Consider the following 17,593-nt stretch of genomic DNA (forward strand, 5'->3'; position numbering starts at 1 on the left):
TTGATAAAGATGGGAAAAACTGGGATTGTTTGTTACCGTACCTGTTATTTGCCATTAGGGAAGTTCCCCAATCATCCACAGGCTTCTCCCCGTTTGAACTATTGTATGGCCGACACCCAAGGGGCTTACTGGATATAGCCAAAGAGACTTGGGAACACGAGGTTACCCCTTACAGAAGTGTAATAGAGCATGTTGCCCAGATGCAGGACCGCATTGCTGCAGTCCTACCCATAGTGAGGGAACACATGGAGAAAGCTCAAGAAGCACAGAGGAATACATATAATAAGGGTGCTAGGGTCAGAATTTTTTCTCCAGGTGATAGGGTACTAGTTCTGGTTCCCACCGTGGAGAGTAAATTCCTTGCTAAATGGCATGGGCCATATGAGGTCTTGGAAAGAGTGGGAGAAGTAAATTATAAGGTAAGACAGCCAGGTAGGAGGAAACCTGAGCAAATATACCATATAAACCTACTCAAGCCCTGGAAAGATAGAGAAGTCTTGTTAACCCTAGTACCCCCAGGTCCGTCAGAGAATCAAGAAACTGACCCAGAGGTTAGCATAGCTGAAACCCTGTCTGTTCATCAGAAACGAGAGGTTCAGAATTTAGTGAGAAGAAACAAAGAAATCTTCTCTATACGGCCAGGTCGAACTAGCGTAATTGAACATGACCTAGTCTCTGAACCGGGGGTCCGAGTTAACCTTAAACCGTACCGAATCCCAGAGGCCAAAAGAAAGGCTATAAGTTTAGAGGTTAAAAAAATGCTAAAACTAGGTGTAATTGAGGAATCCCAAAGTGGGTGGAACAGCCCTATAGTCTTAGTCCCAAAGCCAGATGGTACAACAAGGTTTTGTAATGACTACCGGAAACTAAACGCGGTGTCAAAATTTGATACTTATCCTATGCCCAGGGTAGATGGACTTGTAGAGAGACTGGGCAAAGCCCGATATCTCACAACCCTAGACCTAACAAAAGGGTACTGGCAGGTTCCCCTCACAGAAAGGGCAAAAGAAAAGACAGCCTTCTCAACCCCAGATGGCCTCTTTCAGTATAAGGTGTTGCCTTTTGGCTTACATGGAGCTCCCGCCACATTCCAAAGAATGATGGATAAAATTTTAAAACCACATGCTCGGTATGCTGCCGCCTACCTGGATGATGTGGTAATCCATAGTGAAGATTGGCAATCCCACCTTCCAAAGGTCCAAGCTGTGCTTGACGCAGTCCGGTCTGCTGGACTAACTGCTAACCCCGCTAAATGCACTATTGGTCTGGAGGAGGCCAAGTATCTGGGATATTCTATTGGCAGAGGTTTACTCAAACCCCAAACACTCAAAGTGGAGGCGATACAAAATTGGCCAAGGCCAGTTACAAAAAAACAAGTAAGGACCTTTTTGGGGTTAATTGGGTACTATAGAAGGTTTATTCCCAATTTTGCAACTAAGGCAACCCCACTAACTGACCTCACAAAAGCAAGAGGACCGCTAATGGTAAAGTGGTCCCCCGAAACCGAACAGGCCTTTAGAAGCCTGAAAGAAGCTCTCTGTGCCCAACCAGTGTTGGTCACACCTGACTTCTCCAAAGAGTTCGTAGTCCAAACCGACGCATCTGAGGTAGGGCTGGGGGCGGTACTCTCCCAGGAGTCTCAAGGTGAGGAGCACCCCATTCTTTATTTAAGTAGGAAACTAAATCCCCAGGAGAAAAATTACTCCATAGTAGAGAAAGAGTGTCTCGCAATAAAGTGGGCTGTAGAGACGCTCAAATACTATCTGTTGGGGAGAAAATTCCGGTTGGTCACAGATCATGCACCCCTTACCTGGATGTGTCAAAACAGGGAAAAGAATGCTAGAGTGACCAGGTGGTTCCTAAGCCTACAACCCTTTAAATTTTCTGTGGAACACAGGTCAGGGCACAAACATGGCAATGCTGACGGGTTGTCAAGGATGCACTCCCTAATATCCATGGTCGCTCATCCCTCGAGGTCTGAGCTGGGGGGGAGGATATGTGACAGAAACCAGGGGATGGTAATAAATTCCGTATATAGGGTTCCCAGGATACTAGACAGTTTCTATCCTGTTTGGCCTGGGAGTGCAGCCTTATAATACATACACTCCATCCCACAGTTTGGCAAGCGCTGGAACTGAGGGATGAGAGATCCAGACCAGAGTTTGTCTGCTGCCTGATTTCTGTCACCTGTCATGCTAATTAGGAATCAGGTATGAAAGACTGATTTCCTGTTTGCTCTGGTCTCTCCACAAGAGCCAGGAGGCTGGAAGGCTGCTGAACTACAGAGGGGAGAAGCCTCTTCCACAAACAGGTTCAATCTTTCTGTTCATTTGTGTAAGACTGCAAAAGTACCTTGTTTTGTTGTTGGGAGTGGAAAAGCCACTTCCAACCCTGAGTCAGGGATATCTAAGTTAAGTTATCGCTCAGGTGAGCAGCTTTTGTTTTGATCTGTTTTCTGTTGTATGCACTGTGGCAGTCTCAGTGCCTGGGACTGAATAAACCAGGCATAGCCTGTTTAAAGGAACAGTACGTGACGCCTCATCATTTAACCTACCCTAAAAGACCGTGTTCTAAACAGTCCCGGACAAACGACGGAGCCCCGGAGGAAAGGGGAGGGGGGAGGGAGAGGGTGATGGAGATAGGCAGTAGGAAATAGTTACAGAGGAAAATCTAATAAACTGTATGCCCTCACTCTAGGGGCATTACATCTTAATATTCATTAATTAAAATTAAAGAAAACAACGTAGATCCCAATTAAAATTAAATATTAAGATGTAATGCCCCTAGAGTGAGGGCATACAGTTTATTAGATTTTCCTCTGTAACTATTTCCTACTGCCTATCTCCATCACCCTCTCCCTCCCCCCTCCCCTTTCCTTCCTCTCCTCCCCCTCCCCTCCACCTTTGCCCCCCCCCGCCCCCTCCCCCCCCCTCTTCCCCTCCCCCCCCCCATCTTCCCTTATTCAAACACCTGGTTGGAGCCCAATTTATGATGTGTAATCAGCTTAATAATTTACTTAGTAAATATTTCTAATATATGTGTTTGAGTATAATTGTATGCATATACACAATGAAAGAACATAAGCTGTTACTGCAATCTATGGGACTTAAACAAGGCACTAGCAGTGTTTGCAGCAACCTTTTATTTATTTTTATATATCTCCAATGACTGACCTGAGTTTAAACAGCATATGGTTTATTAAAATGCTATTACATTGTCATAAGTTTAATAATGAAATAAGTATATAGTACTGGTTACTTGATTGACAACATGTGTGACAGGCAAAAGCATTGGAGGGGTTAATGTTTTAATGTTTATGTACCCGTTTTCGCGGGCTTTTCTGTATTTAAGTAGGCAGCTTCCGCTTCTCCCCACTCCAAGACGAAGCCCTATTCCTAAGGGTGAAATGCGTTGAGGGGGAGAATGCGGTGTTAGCCCTTGTGTGTTGGATCAATAAAGTTCTTTGAAGTATCCCAGCAGCCTTTCTGAGTCAGACATGCGCAGTTGCGCCGAAATCCGCCATTGTATCCTGACTTCCTTCTGACGGTGGCACGCAGGAGCAGCCGAGGTGAGCAGGCCCCAGACCGGAGATGCAGGTGTGGTAAGTAACCAACAGCCCCCTGCACCGGTCAAATCTGTGGCCAAGCGGAGCTCCCTCATGCGCTGCCCCAGTGTCTGACATATCTCAGTTTGCCACTCTGCACACAGAAGCGCAGGACAGATCCCCACATTCTCTCTTGGAATGTTATCTGTACTTGTCCTTCCCCCGGTTGGATGTGTTTTATGGCTAGAGGTGTCAAAAGGTTCCTGAAAGCAAGTGGTGTAAGAGTGTGTGTGTATCTGTGTGAATATATGTGAATGGAGAGCCCACAGTATATACAGTGCTTTACAATATATATATATATATATATATATATATATATATATATATATATATATTGTAAAATCAACCCCACACTGATGAGACCCATCAAGGTCGAAACAGCTGTCTGTGGGTGGTTTTCTGGGTATGCACCTTAACCCTGGCTGTGCTCAAAGCTGTGACCATGCAGCAAGCTTAAGCCTATAGGGAACCATGTTAAAAATGGTTATTGAGGCAAAAAGTGACACTGTGTGCTCATTTGCATGTCATTTCCCAGAATCCCTTGCTGCAGTGGAAGTGCTGTATGCTGGGTGATAATGGGGAAAGGCGGGGTTGCAGACCTGCCTAAGACATGCAGATGAGCATACAGCTATATTTGCATATTTGCTTTCCTGTGGAGGGTTTTTGTCACTTTTTTTACTCACCATAACTTAACTCAGTATTATGGTTTAGCCTATCCCATAGCCTCTCTTGCATTCCCAATAAAATCAACCCCACACTGATGAGACCTATCAAGGTCGAAACAGCTGTCTGTGGGTGGTTTTCTGGGTATGCACCTTAACCCTGGCTGTGCTCAAAGCTGTGACCATGCAGCAAGCTTAAGCCTATAGGGAACCATGTTAAAAATGGTTATTGAGGCAAAAAGTGACACTGTGTGCTCATTTGCATGTCATTTCCCAGAATCCCTTGCTGCAGTGGAAGTGCTGTATGCTGGGTGATAATGGGGAAAGGCGGGGTTGCAGACCTGCCTAAGACATGCAGATGAGCATACAGCTATATTTGCATATTTGCTTTCCTGTGGAGGGTTTTTGTCACTTTTTTTACTCACCATAACTTAACTCAGTATTATGTTTTATATATATATATATATATATATATATATATATATATATATATATATATATATATATATATATATATATATATATATATATATATATATATATATTACAATATATATATATGTATTATCTTGCCTGCCTCTCTGCCAATGTTCTTATCCACACCTACCCCGCCCAGCATCCCCTTCCCCCTCCATCCTGTTCCTTGTCACCGTTTTATTACCCTTCCATGTTTTCAAACAATTTCTCACCCTACCTTATCTACAGTACATCTGGTTTTTTTTCTTCTCCCTGCTCTCCCAAACCCTGTTTTAGACATAGATTCCTTTGTTAATCAATATTGCCTACCTGAGGAAGAGAGGAGAACTCTCAAAAGCTTGTCCAATGACATAAATTGTTACTCCAAATAAAAAAGGTATTACCTAATACTGAAGTACTCATTTATTCTGCACTATCTATCTATCTATCTATCTATCTATCTATCTATCTATCTATCTATCTATCTATCTATCTATCTCTCTATCTCTCTATCTCTCTATCTCTCTATCTCTCTATCTCTCTATCTCTCTATCTCTCTATCTCTCTATCTCTCTATCTCTCTATCTCTCTATCTCTCTATCTCTCTATCTCTCTCTCTATCTCTCTATCTGAAAATAGCAAATAAAAAGATCACTTGTGAGGAGCACATTTACGTCTTAGACAGGTCTGCAACCCTGCCTTTCACCCTCATCACCTAGCATACAGGTAACAGCTGCAGAGTCCCAGAGAGTCCTGTTACCCTGAACAGTAAAAGCAGCGGTTCTGACTCCAGATAGCACAAACACAATGTCCTGTAATAAAGGCAATGATGCGGATACTTCCTGCCACACACTGCTGTCACACTGTTGAGGACTGGAGAAGGAGGTAGGGTGGGAGACGGTGAGCGAAGACACCCAATGCGGCGTTTCGCCAGGAACGGCTTCATCAGGGGCGTGTCTAATGGTCCCCAATCAGCTGATTAAGTATGGTAGGCGGATGACGTCACTAACATCAAGAGGCGTATATCCCAGCAAAGTAAAGATGGAGTGAAGGGAGGCATTATTACCAGAGCACGTATACAAAACTACAATTAACCCCCTAATGTAATACTAGAGAAAGACAGAGTAGACACAATTAATAGAAATATAGCCAAACTAGACAAACACCAAGAAAAAAGAAAAACCAACACACACAAAAAATAGGAGAAAAAAACAAACAGAGACAAACACAAAACCCAGCAACTAGGGAGAATACAAAATATAAAATAAAAGGGGGGAGCAAAATAAAATTAAAAAAATAATATAATAACTATAAATATAAAGAGATAGATCGATAACAAAAAAGATGAAGTAATCCACAAAAATGATGCAAAACTGAGATCCTCATTGATGCCTTTAGGGGAAGACTGTGTCCAAATTAAAAATCCATCTGGACTCCCGTCGTAGTAGGGCTGCCTCAAGATTGCCTCCTCTATTGCCTAAGGTCACTTTCTCTACCCCCAGGCTATTAGGCCCCTAGTAGACCCTGCATGTTTTGAATGAAAGTGCCTTGCCACACTGGTAAGCTTTTTAGCCCTGGTGAGATCTCTTCCAGCATTACGTATATATTACCAGCATGCTCAAGGAGCCGCACCTTAAGGTCTCTCGTGGTCATCACAACATAAAGTAATTGGCATGGACATGATAGAGCATAAATGAGTCCTTTAGAATTACAGTTAAAGATCTCCCTTACTTCAAAGACTTGAGTCTATTTATGTCAAGAAAGGGTAGGATTTGCCAATCTCAGAAAAGATTGTGTACAATATTCTGGAAAAATGAACTGGGATAATCTGTCCCATTACTGTGACATTAGTGTGGTTGTCATTTTTGAGTAAAAAAATAAATTAAATAAAAATAATGTATAAACAGGTTGAATTTTTTACTGTCACTTGGAAGGAATTTGTGACAGTAAAAGGGTTTACATTTAAAAGTAATCCTATGTATACAGTACTTAAGTTAACGCTAATATTACGATGTTTCGATGCAGGCCAAGTACCAGGCATGGAAGAGAGTGCACCTTGGTGATAAACATCAATGAAAAAAACGTTGTATCATGATGCATCAGGACAGGAAATAGGCGCAGTTCTGTTAAACATTCTGCAATAATACAGCGCTTGCCTAATCTGTAGATGGCTGACATGTACTGTAGGAAGTGCTCACATCATACTTCCTATTTTTACTTTAACAAAAAAGCTTTGTGGTTTTCTAACAAATATGCCAGTGGACCAGATACAGATTTGTTTAAAGCAGCAATTCTGCCCTGTTGACCTCCGTTTTTTTAAGATGACGGGAACATGAGGGTATTTTCAACTTCAGGGACACCCAAGTCCCTGAGGTAGTTACCAAAAAAGATACCGGGGTTTCTTCCTGGTTTTTAAATAACCCACATCAAGAGTACCATAAAAAGCTGCAACGGATGAATGAAACCGCAATTTTGTTTTACGAAGAGGGCACTGAATGCTGGAACCTTTACCTGTAAGTATCTCAGGAACCAGTGGGTCACCAGAGTTACAAATAGTGGGATTCAGTTCTGGGGACCCCGTTTCCTATGCCTTAAAAAAGGGGGATAAAAAAAAAAAAAAAGAGCAGCCATGATCTTGTCTCCATACAAAATTGGTATTTGTAAAAAGAAGTTGTCACGAGAGACCAGAACTGTTTCACGGATTAAGCAGGAGACACAAAATAAGGGATACATGGGGAATCCTAGTAGTCCTAGGTGCCCGGTGCCACCTAAATGGCTTACACGGCACAGTTTCCATGTCAGTAGGGGTCCGGAGCCTTCAGGCAGCAGTAGATGTAAATTCCAGACAAGCAAGTTCAGATCTCCCGCTTTAGAACAGCCCGCAGCCTAGTTTTCAGGTGTCTGCTTGGTGTCTGTCCTGCACATCTGTCCGAAGGCGGCAGAGCAGCTGGGGAGGGTGTTTGAATTCTCCATGTGGGAAAAAGATAGTCACCGGATACAATGTCCACACTCTGTGTCTCGCTCACAGGAAGCATCCCTCGCTCCTGTGGCCTTTCTTGTGCTGAAGCCCCTGCACTGAAGCTTATCCTGCTTCCAGAGGCCTATCCTGCTTCCAGAGGCCTACCCTATTCCAGAGGCCTGCGCAGAACCTTCTCTGCTTCAAGAGGCCTATCCTACTCCAGAGACCTGCGCGAAAGCCTCCTCTGCTTCAAGAGGTCTATCCTGTTTCCAGAGGCCTGTGCTGAAAACTTCTCTGTTTCCTGAGGCCTTCCATGCACTGAAGCCCTTATGCTGAAGCCTTCCCTGGTGTCGCCGGCAGCGTGTAACCCCAACAATCGCACCTGTGCCATCTGCCTTGACCCAAGTCTGTGACCCCGACCATCGTTCCTGTGCCGCCTTCCTTGACCCCAGCCTGGATCTTGACTGTGCTGCTTTCTCCACCCCTGACCTGGCTATGCACGACTACGGAAGCCGCAACCCAGACTCGACCCCGCGGCTTCAGGTCGGTGCTTCCATATACCCACCTCAGCCCTGCGGCCCGGTCCTGGTTTGTGGCGAGCACGTCCGTTACAGAATCCTAGTAGTCCTAGGTGCCTGATGCTACCGAAATGGCTTACCCGGCACAGCTTGCACTTCTATCGGGTCCAGAGCTTTCAGGCAGTGGTGGATGTAAGTTCCAGGCAAACAAATTTAAATCTCCCACTTTAGAACAGTACACAACCTTGTATTCAGGTGTCTCTGGCACAGCCTCGGAGCACACCACTTAGTTCGCCTGCCCACTGATCCTGGAATCAGCTTTGGAGCCCAGGTCTGCTGCCCCATTCATAGTTCCCTCCATCTCCATAAAAAAGCATGGAGAACTGGGCCGTAACCAATCGCAGTGTGGATGCTGTGTGTTGGACCAATCACAGAGTGAGGGCTCACCTGTGTTGGCCAATCCAGGCTTGGGGTGTATCGGAGGGTGGAGATAAAGCAAATAGGAATTAAGAACCGACCAATGAAAACAGCACCAACAGGACTCATACACAGCCCTTCTTTTCAGTACTGGCTTATTATTCCCGCTGAGATAGGTGCCTTTCTTTTTGGGGCAGACAATAGCTCTGCTTATTGGACCAACATTTCCCATATAGGGGGTTCGCCAATCCCTGCTCCCCTTTGTCCTCAACCCCCTCGTGGAACCAGCTACAACCAAATTCCTTTAGTGTGCAGGCTGGGTAAGTGTATTACTAGCCTAACACACCAAGGAAACCAAGAAATACAATATCACAGTCCAAACCCCACATTTGACATAAAATACAGACTTTCCTATACCTTGATACAGTACATATATAGGTTTTTGGCCAGATGAGCCACAATAAAATCCTGTATATCCATCCAGACGATAGAGTCAATGGCTGGGCTTAGCCTTTATATTAAAAGCCACATTGCCCCTACATCACAGTAGTTTCTCTTTAAAAGCAAAGCTAAAATCTTGTCACGTTTTTCCCACTCCAGCAGTAGTTCTCATTGGCCATTTGCTGAAACATGTGGGGGCTATTGCTGACTACAACAATATATCTGAGCAATCATGTACATTTGTACCTTCTTGACACTCATATAAATGGCCTGAGAAGGCTGGACAGTTTAGCAGAGGAAAAGCGGGCATCAGTCATAGTTACATAGTTACATCGTAGATGAGGTTGAAAAAAGACGTACGTCCATCAAGTTCAACCTAGGCTAAATTTAGACAACGTAGAAAAAAGGGTGGTGGAGCAAAAAGCGCCATTACGGCGTGAAACGCGTTAGAGGACCTATTTTTGTAGCTATGTCTACTTATGCCTTAGATTAAAGCATTTTTAATTTTACTTTCAACCAGCCTCCAGCCCTTTATTTCTATTAGGCAGTGCTCCACCACCCCTTTTTTCTACTTTGGAGTTATTACAACCGGAAGGAGGCACGCCACATTCAAACCAGGACATTATACAAATCGTGAGTGACTTTTTATTTCTATGCATATGCAGTTATTACAACAAGGCTATTCTAATGCTCTAGCCTGGGGATTATATATTGCTCCCATTAGTGGGTGTGTGGTGGGTTCTCTTCATTGAGTATTCATTTCACACATTCACTGTGGGGCTATTCATCCTGCTTTGGAGTCCCATATTATGGCTACATTGTGAGCTTTCATGCCTTTATACTGCACATACTATCATATAGAAGACATACTATTTCCTGGATTCTAAGCTATATTGCTACTATTACTCTGGATATTGGAAGCACCTACTGGGGATTTATTTCCCATTTTTCTTAAATTTAGACAACAGATACTTCATCCTACAGTATATCTATATTTACTTATTGATCCACAGGAAGGCAAACAAAAAAAAAAACAGTGTTATATCATCCAATGATATCTCATAAAGGGAAAAATAAATTCCTTCCTGACTCCAAGAATTGGCAAGCGGATTAATCCCTGGATCAACAGTCTTCTTATGTATACATTTCTGGTATATCCCTGTATACCTTTCATTTCTAAAAAGATGTCCAACCTTTTGTTGAACAAATTTATTGCATCTGCCATAACAGTCTCCATTAATAATGAATTCCAAATTTTAACTGCCATTACTGTATAGAACCCTTTCCTTTGTTGCTGGTGAAATCTCCTTTCCTCCAACCTAAAGGGATGCCCCCGAGTCCTTTGTACTGCCCGTTGGATGAATAGTTCAATTGGAAGCTCCTTGTACTGTCCCTGAACATTTATTTGTATATAGTTATCATATCCCCTCTTAGACACCTCTTTTCTAATGTAAATAAATCTAATTTAGCTAGCCTTTCCTCATAAGTTAGATTGTCCTTCCCCTTAATTAATTTTGTGGGTCTTCTCTGCACTCTTTCTAGTTCCATAATGTATTTTCTAAGGAGTGGTGCCCAAAATTGTACTCCATATTCAAGCTGTGGTCTTACTAATGCTTTGTACAGGGGCATAATTATGTTTACTTCCCTTCCATCCATTGCCCGTTTAATGCAAGATAAGATCTTGTTTGCTTTTGCAGCTACTGCATGACTTTGGGCACTATTGCTAAGCTTGCTGTCTACAAGAACCCCTAAATCCTTCTCCATCAAGGATTCCCCCAATTTATCCCCATTTAATTTGTAAGTCGCCAGTTTATTCTTGCGTCCCAAATGCATAACCTTACATTTATCTGTATTAAACTTCATCTGCCATTTACCTGCCCACGCTTCCAGTCTCTCCAAGTCCTTCTGGAGAGAAATTACATCCTGCTCTGATTCTATTACCTTACACAATTTAGTATCATCAGCAAAGATGGAGACTTTGCTCTCGATGCCAACCTCAAGGTCATTAATAAACAAGTTAAAAAGCAGGGGTCCCAGTACCGATCCCTGAGGTACTCCACTCATGACTTTAACCCAACCTAAAAAAGTTCAAATTATGACAACCCTCTGTTGTCTATCCTTCAACCAGTTTTCAATCCAGGTGCATACATTATTACTGAGTCCAATTTGCTTTATTTTGTACACCAACCTCTTGTGTTGAACTGTATCAAAAGCCTTTGCAAAATCTAAGAAGACCACATAAACTGCATTACCCTGGTCTAAATTCCTACTTACCTCCTCAAAGAAACAAATAAGGTTAGTTTGGCATGATCCTTCATAAATCCATGCTGACTATTACTAATGATTTTGTTTTCCATTAGGTATTCCTGAATATTATCCCGTATTATACCTTCAAGTAGTTTCCTCACTATTGAAGTCAGGCTTACAATTCTGTATTTTCCCGGTTGTGATCTGCTCCCTTTTTAAATATAGGCACCACATCTGCTTTACGCCAATCTTGTGGTCCTGAGCCTGTGGAAATGGAGTCCTTGAATATTAAATGTAATGGTTTGGCTATTACTGAACTTAACTCCTTGAGAACTCTTGGATGTATACCATCGGGGCCAGGTGCCTTATTTACTTAAATGTTTTCAAGCCGAAATTTTTTTTTATGAACTTCCTCAGTTAACTAATTGTTCATTATTATGGAGGTTGTAGATTCTTCCTGCGGCACTACAATTGAAATTGATTCTTCCCTGGTAAACACAGATGCAAAGAATTTGTTTAATACCTCTGCTTTTTCCTTATCTCCAATAATCTGCCTGCCCATCTCACACTGAAAGTGTCCTATATTTTCTTTTCTCATTTTTGTTGTTATTAAAGGTACTTAAATAACGTTTTAGGGTTGATCTTACTTTCTATTGCAATTCTTTTTTCATTATCCATTTTTGCTAATTTGATTGCCCTTTTGCAATTTTTGTTACATTGCTTGTAATTCTGATACGATGTCTCTGTCCCTTTTGACTTAAAGAATCTAAACGCCTTCCTCTTCTTGTCCATTTCCTCCCCTACCTGTTTATTTAGCCACATTGGTTTTGACTTATTTCTTTTATACTTATTACCCAAGGGTATACACTGATAATTGTGCTTTTCTAACAATGTTTTAAAGACTGCCCATCTATCTTCTACATTTTTCCCTGCAAAAACATCCTCCTAATGTTTTACTTGTAGGTTAGACCTTAGTTTATTAAAATCTGCTTTTCTAAAGTTGAAGGTCTTTGTTGAACCAAGTAATCTGTTTTTTGATAATTTATTTCAAATGAGACTACACTGGCGACACACTTTATTCGAGCTCGGCTAGTCCCACGAATTCGGGTATACCCGGGTGTATTGAGGTTTGTGACTGTTTTCTGCCCGAGTGCATTGAGGTATTTTCCAAGCAGGGATTGAAGCATTTTATTCCCGCTGGCTGCAATACTGCACAGTATATATATATATATACTGCATTACAATTCATGAATTTATGCCATCTGGTAGACACGCGAAGCATTGCAGCCTATTAAATCCTAATCATTATCATTTAACAGATCAGCCGCCCGTCAGCCAGGCATGAACCCAGGCTGGGAAGGCAAACGCAACGGGGCTTGTCAGAGGTGAGGAGCAGCACATTCCAGGTATCTGCCAGGTACATACTGGGTATTTGCTCGAATAAAGTGTGTCGGTGCAGTATGTTATGATCACTGTTACCCAAATGTTCCAGGACTTGAATATTTGTTATTACTTCTACATTGTTTGATATGACCAAATCCAGAACTGCCCCTCTCCTGGTTGGTTCCTCAATAATTTGGGTCATATAATTGTCTTTAAGCAACCCCACAAACCTGTTCCCTTTTGTTGTAATGCTAATCTCATTGCCCCAGTCTATGTCTGGATAATTAAAATCCCCCATTATGCAAACATGACCCAGTTTTGATGCCTTCTCCATTTGCAAAAGTATTTTAGCTTCCTCAATCTCACCAATATTTGGTGGTTTATAGCATATCCCTACAAACATTTTCTTTATACTTTTATCTCCACTGGTACAGTAATTTCTATCCACAAGGTCTCTACATTTTCATTTTCTACATTTACATTCCCTTCATAAACATCTTCACTTATAATAGGTTTTAGATCCGGTTTAACATATAAACATACTCCACCTCCCCTTCTATTTGTTCGATCCTTCCGAAAAAGGGAATAACCCTCTAAATTAACTGTCCAGTCATGAGTTTCATCCCACCATGTTTCAGTAATGCCTATGATATCATATTGCTCCCTTGTAGCTATTAATTCAAGCTCCCCCATTTTATCTGTCAGGCTTCTTGCATTAGCAAGCATGCATTTCAGTTTTTTTTCAGCCTGTACTATTATCTTATCTGCTCCTTCCTTTCTGCTCCCACTTGGTTTAGTCTTTAGAAATGTTCTAGTATTATCTCTATTTACTATGGGTGTCTCACTGCTTGTCAAACTTGCACTTGCCCCCATTCTACCTCCATAACCCCTTGTTTCCTCTTCTATTCCATTTAGTTCATTATCTGTTTCATTCCCCTCCCCCCTCCATCCTAGTTTAAAATCTCCTCCCACCTTTTTAGCATTCTCTCCCCTAACACAGAAGATTCCTCTTCATTGAGGTGCAATCCGTCCCTAGAATATAGATGGCACCTCTCAGAAAAGGAGTCCCAGTGCTCTAAAAACCCAAACTCCTCCTTCCTGCACCACTTTCTTAGCCATGCATTAACCTCCCTGATCTCTGACTGTCTCCCTGCGGTAGCGCATGGCACTGGTAGTATTTCAGAAAATACTACCTTGGAGGTCCTTGCCTTAAACTTTTGGCCTAGATCCCTGAAATCATTTTTTAGGACCCTCCATCTTTCTCTAACGTTGTCATTGGTGCCAACATGTACCAAGACCGCCGGGTCAATCCCAGCCCCCCCACCAATCTGTCTACCCGATCCGCAATGTGCCGAACCCGAGCACCCGGGAGACAACAAACTGTTCGGTTCATGGCAACAGATTGCCCTATCTACCTTCCTAATAATGGTGTTCCCTACCACCACAATCTTTCTTGGTATCTGAGCATCCTGAGTTCTCTCTGTGCTGGAGGAACCATTCCCCTGGCTGCTAGAGGAATTAGTCTCCCCCAGCCTTGTTATTTCTGCCCTGACCCTCCCAACTCAATATGGCAAATCTATTGGGATGGGTCAGCTCAGAAATGACCTGCCTCTCCCTATTGCCCCTGCTTCCCCTTCTAACTGTTACCCAGCTACCTACCTGCTCCTCACTAAGAGCAAACAAGCTACCTACCTGCTCCTCACTAACAGCCCCACCATCTGCACCACTTGTCGAAGCAAGGGCCTGCTCAGTGAGCTTTAATTCCCTTTCAAGATTGCCAATGTCCCTCAATATTGCAAGTTGCCTCTTCAGATCAGCAGTCTCTGATTCTAAAGAGACCACCTGCTCACACTTCTCACAGCGGTATGCTCCTTGGAACAGCTGCTCCAAGTACACATACATGTGGCAAGATGTACATTGAGTGGCATTTTCAATCCTGCTCATTATAGCACTATGAAGTGTATAAGTATTAACAATAATACTTCAATATACTATACCTTGCTTAACCGCTTCCTTGTTCAAACTGTTTCTGGATCTAACTGCACACATCAAACAACCAGCACTTTAATCAACCACACAGATGTTTATACGCAAGCTTAGAATTTGTTGGAAGCCTCTGTTTAAATAGGGACACCCATCAGGTGTGTTAGGTTAGCAATTAACTAACCACACCCACTCCCACTTACAGGATTCAATTACCACACACTTTAAAAATAAATTAACCCACTGCACACTCCCCAAATTCAGCTACCCCTGCTATTATACAGTAGTATACACAGCACTTCCCTTTCCTTCTGGATCTAACTGCACACTTCAAGCAACCAGCACTTAAATCAACCACACAGATCAGTATACACAAGCTTACTGTATGTTAAAGATGTCTTTTACATGTTTTTGTGGTATAAGATTGTTATCCATGTTTATAGAATGGCTACAAGGGAGGGGCCCCACATCACTGAAGAAGAGTTAGGTCAGATTAGTTTTAGAAATATTAGAGTTTGAGGCATATTGACCCCATCTATATAACACAGAGACACACTATCTTGGATTGCAATGCTGTGCAGGCCATTTTGACCACTAATGGGTTCATATGTTTTTAATTGTTTAAAATAGGTGTTTTGTTGTTGTTCTATGCCGACTTTATTCCTAGCTTTTCTTTGTATATTTGTATATTATGGCCAGTATATACAAAGCCAAGCTGGCCAATTCATAAACTCAAAGGTGTTGACAGAAATCTGTCTATGATATCTCAGATAATCCGGCTACAATGAATAATTTGTGAAGGAATAATTTTTGTGATAATTATACATATACAGTATCAGTGTAGATGAGTCAGGGAGCGCAGTACACCGGTAAAAGCATAAAAAAACAGAAACACGGAAAAATAGTGCAACTCTGTCTATGCAATTATAATGAGAAAGCGCACCTCTAGGTGGATATAATCACACAGGTGATGGGATGCATATAATCCCACCCAAACTACAATGTTAATGAATCCCAGACTTCTAAACAGATGAGTGCTAAGGTGAGTAAACAGACACAAATCTGCAGAGAGCTAACACTGATAGGTTATCAGGCAGTGACCATTAATTCTAGCAGATATGCAGACTGACTATATATACAGTATCAGCCACTAAAAAATATTACGCCTGATAAAACCCCAGTATCTCTAAATAACATCCAAGGACATGGTTTAGTGACAAGGATAATGTGTGTATGGCCACTAAAACACATCATCCAAGGTCAGTAGATTTATGCTTTACTGACGGAGATCAGCTGACCTGAAACACTGTTGTAGGAGAAGCTTGCGCCGTTGGAGCTGGTTCATCATGAATATTTCTGCATGTGGCCTGCGGAAAAAGAAATATTTCTTTAGACAATTCAAAAGCTAAAAAGCACCCTGGTTAAACATAGGCAGTGTTGTGTTTTACGAGTACTTTACCTCTTCTGCAAAATCTACACAGGAGCTCAAAGGAGATCTACATGTAGTCTCTTTGGTACACCATAAACAACCACTAGATATGCACTCTAAGCATCTGGAAGAAATGAAACACATACAATTGATCGACATCGGCATGATTAACCATAGGGGACATAACCCCTCTCTCTACTAGCGGCTTATAATGCACTTCTCAGCACCACTGAAGCTCTTATACCAGTAATAACACGAGTAAAAATACACAGAACTAGTTTAAAACTCATACCTGTGCCGTGCGAGGAGAGGAAGCGCCAATCTATTGTATTGTGAAGTCTATTCCTCACTGAATGAGTTAAAACTGTTCCAACAAATCTATGTCAATTCAACAAACTTTGCCCCAAATCCACAGATTTCCGTTAACGAGGCGTTAATATAGGTTAAGTGCTAACGGGTATCTTCAAAGCTCCCTAACTTAGTGTTAAGTGGTTTTCAGCCATAATGGGGCTTGCGTTAAATATAATGGCCGTTGGTGCTAATGATGCTGTAAAACAAAAAAAGAGCTGTTCCCTTTAACAACGTTATCCACAGTTCCATTTTAGTTAACGTAGGGTTTTAATGAGACGTTAGTTACAGTAGTTCATACCTAAAGGTTCCCTCCAGACACTGAAATATAGGTTTTGGAGGAGAGAGAGAGCATATCAATATTAGAATATATCCCAGGTATCTCAGGTGTTGCGTAAAGGTGTGTTTATGGAGGTATATAATCAACTCTCTCACTCAACGGGAGATTTAAATTCTATATGAACTAATGACTTAATACTGGCAAGTACCTTGTGTACCGAAAATGACATCGTTGTGGTTGGAGGCTTGCTATGTCTGCATTAATTCTACTATGTACACACATTATATATATATATATATGCTCATTTACATGTAATTTCCCAGAATCCCTTGCTGCAGTGGAAGCGCTGTATGCTAGGAGATAACAGTGAAAAGCAGGGTTGCAGACCTGTCCGAGACATGTGAATGTGCTTGTCATGATAATGTCATGAGATATTAGGTATTGTAATCCCTCTGGTGGGGATTAAGGGGTTAATGAGCTACAGTTTGAAGTTGCAAATACAACATTTGGGTCTAGCTTGTCATGAATCTGTGGGAGCTTCAAAGAGGCTTGATTGAAGTTGCATGTGAAAAGTACAGAGAGGTTTTATGGTATGTTGTCACCTTTTGCAGACCTAGTGGTACAAACTGATATAGTCTCAAGATAAGGGCAGTTGTCTTGCCAGATGTGGGAATAAAATATGGCCCCTGTGACTGGTTAATAAACAAGCTTTTTACAGCTGAGCTTCAAAGACATTCGCTAGATGGTTCTGCAAGGTTCAAGAGGCGTGGCTACAGAAGGTATCAAGCCAAGGGTGACTTTATTCAAAATTAGAATATCATGTGACGTCTCTGCTGAACATGCTAAAAATTACATGTATGTATCCG

General features: G+C 42.0%; 1 protein-coding gene across 1 annotated transcript in view; it reads right to left on the bottom strand.

Annotated features, from left to right (window-relative positions):
• Window positions 1-17,593, bottom strand: part of PLXNC1 (plexin C1) — a 146,654-nt gene that overhangs the window by 91,470 nt on the left and 37,591 nt on the right. The window contains exons 8-9 of the mRNA XM_075599091.1: window positions 16,130-16,223; window positions 15,969-16,037 (exon numbers count right to left, since the gene is read on the bottom strand). Of these exons, the coding sequence (XP_075455206.1) occupies window positions 15,969-16,037; window positions 16,130-16,223 (163 nt within the window). The remainder of the gene's footprint in view (window positions 1-15,968; window positions 16,038-16,129; window positions 16,224-17,593) is intronic.

Source organism: Ascaphus truei, chromosome 5 (assembly GCF_040206685.1).
Source record: "Ascaphus truei isolate aAscTru1 chromosome 5, aAscTru1.hap1, whole genome shotgun sequence".
Taxonomy (NCBI): Eukaryota; Metazoa; Chordata; class Amphibia; order Anura; family Ascaphidae; genus Ascaphus; species Ascaphus truei.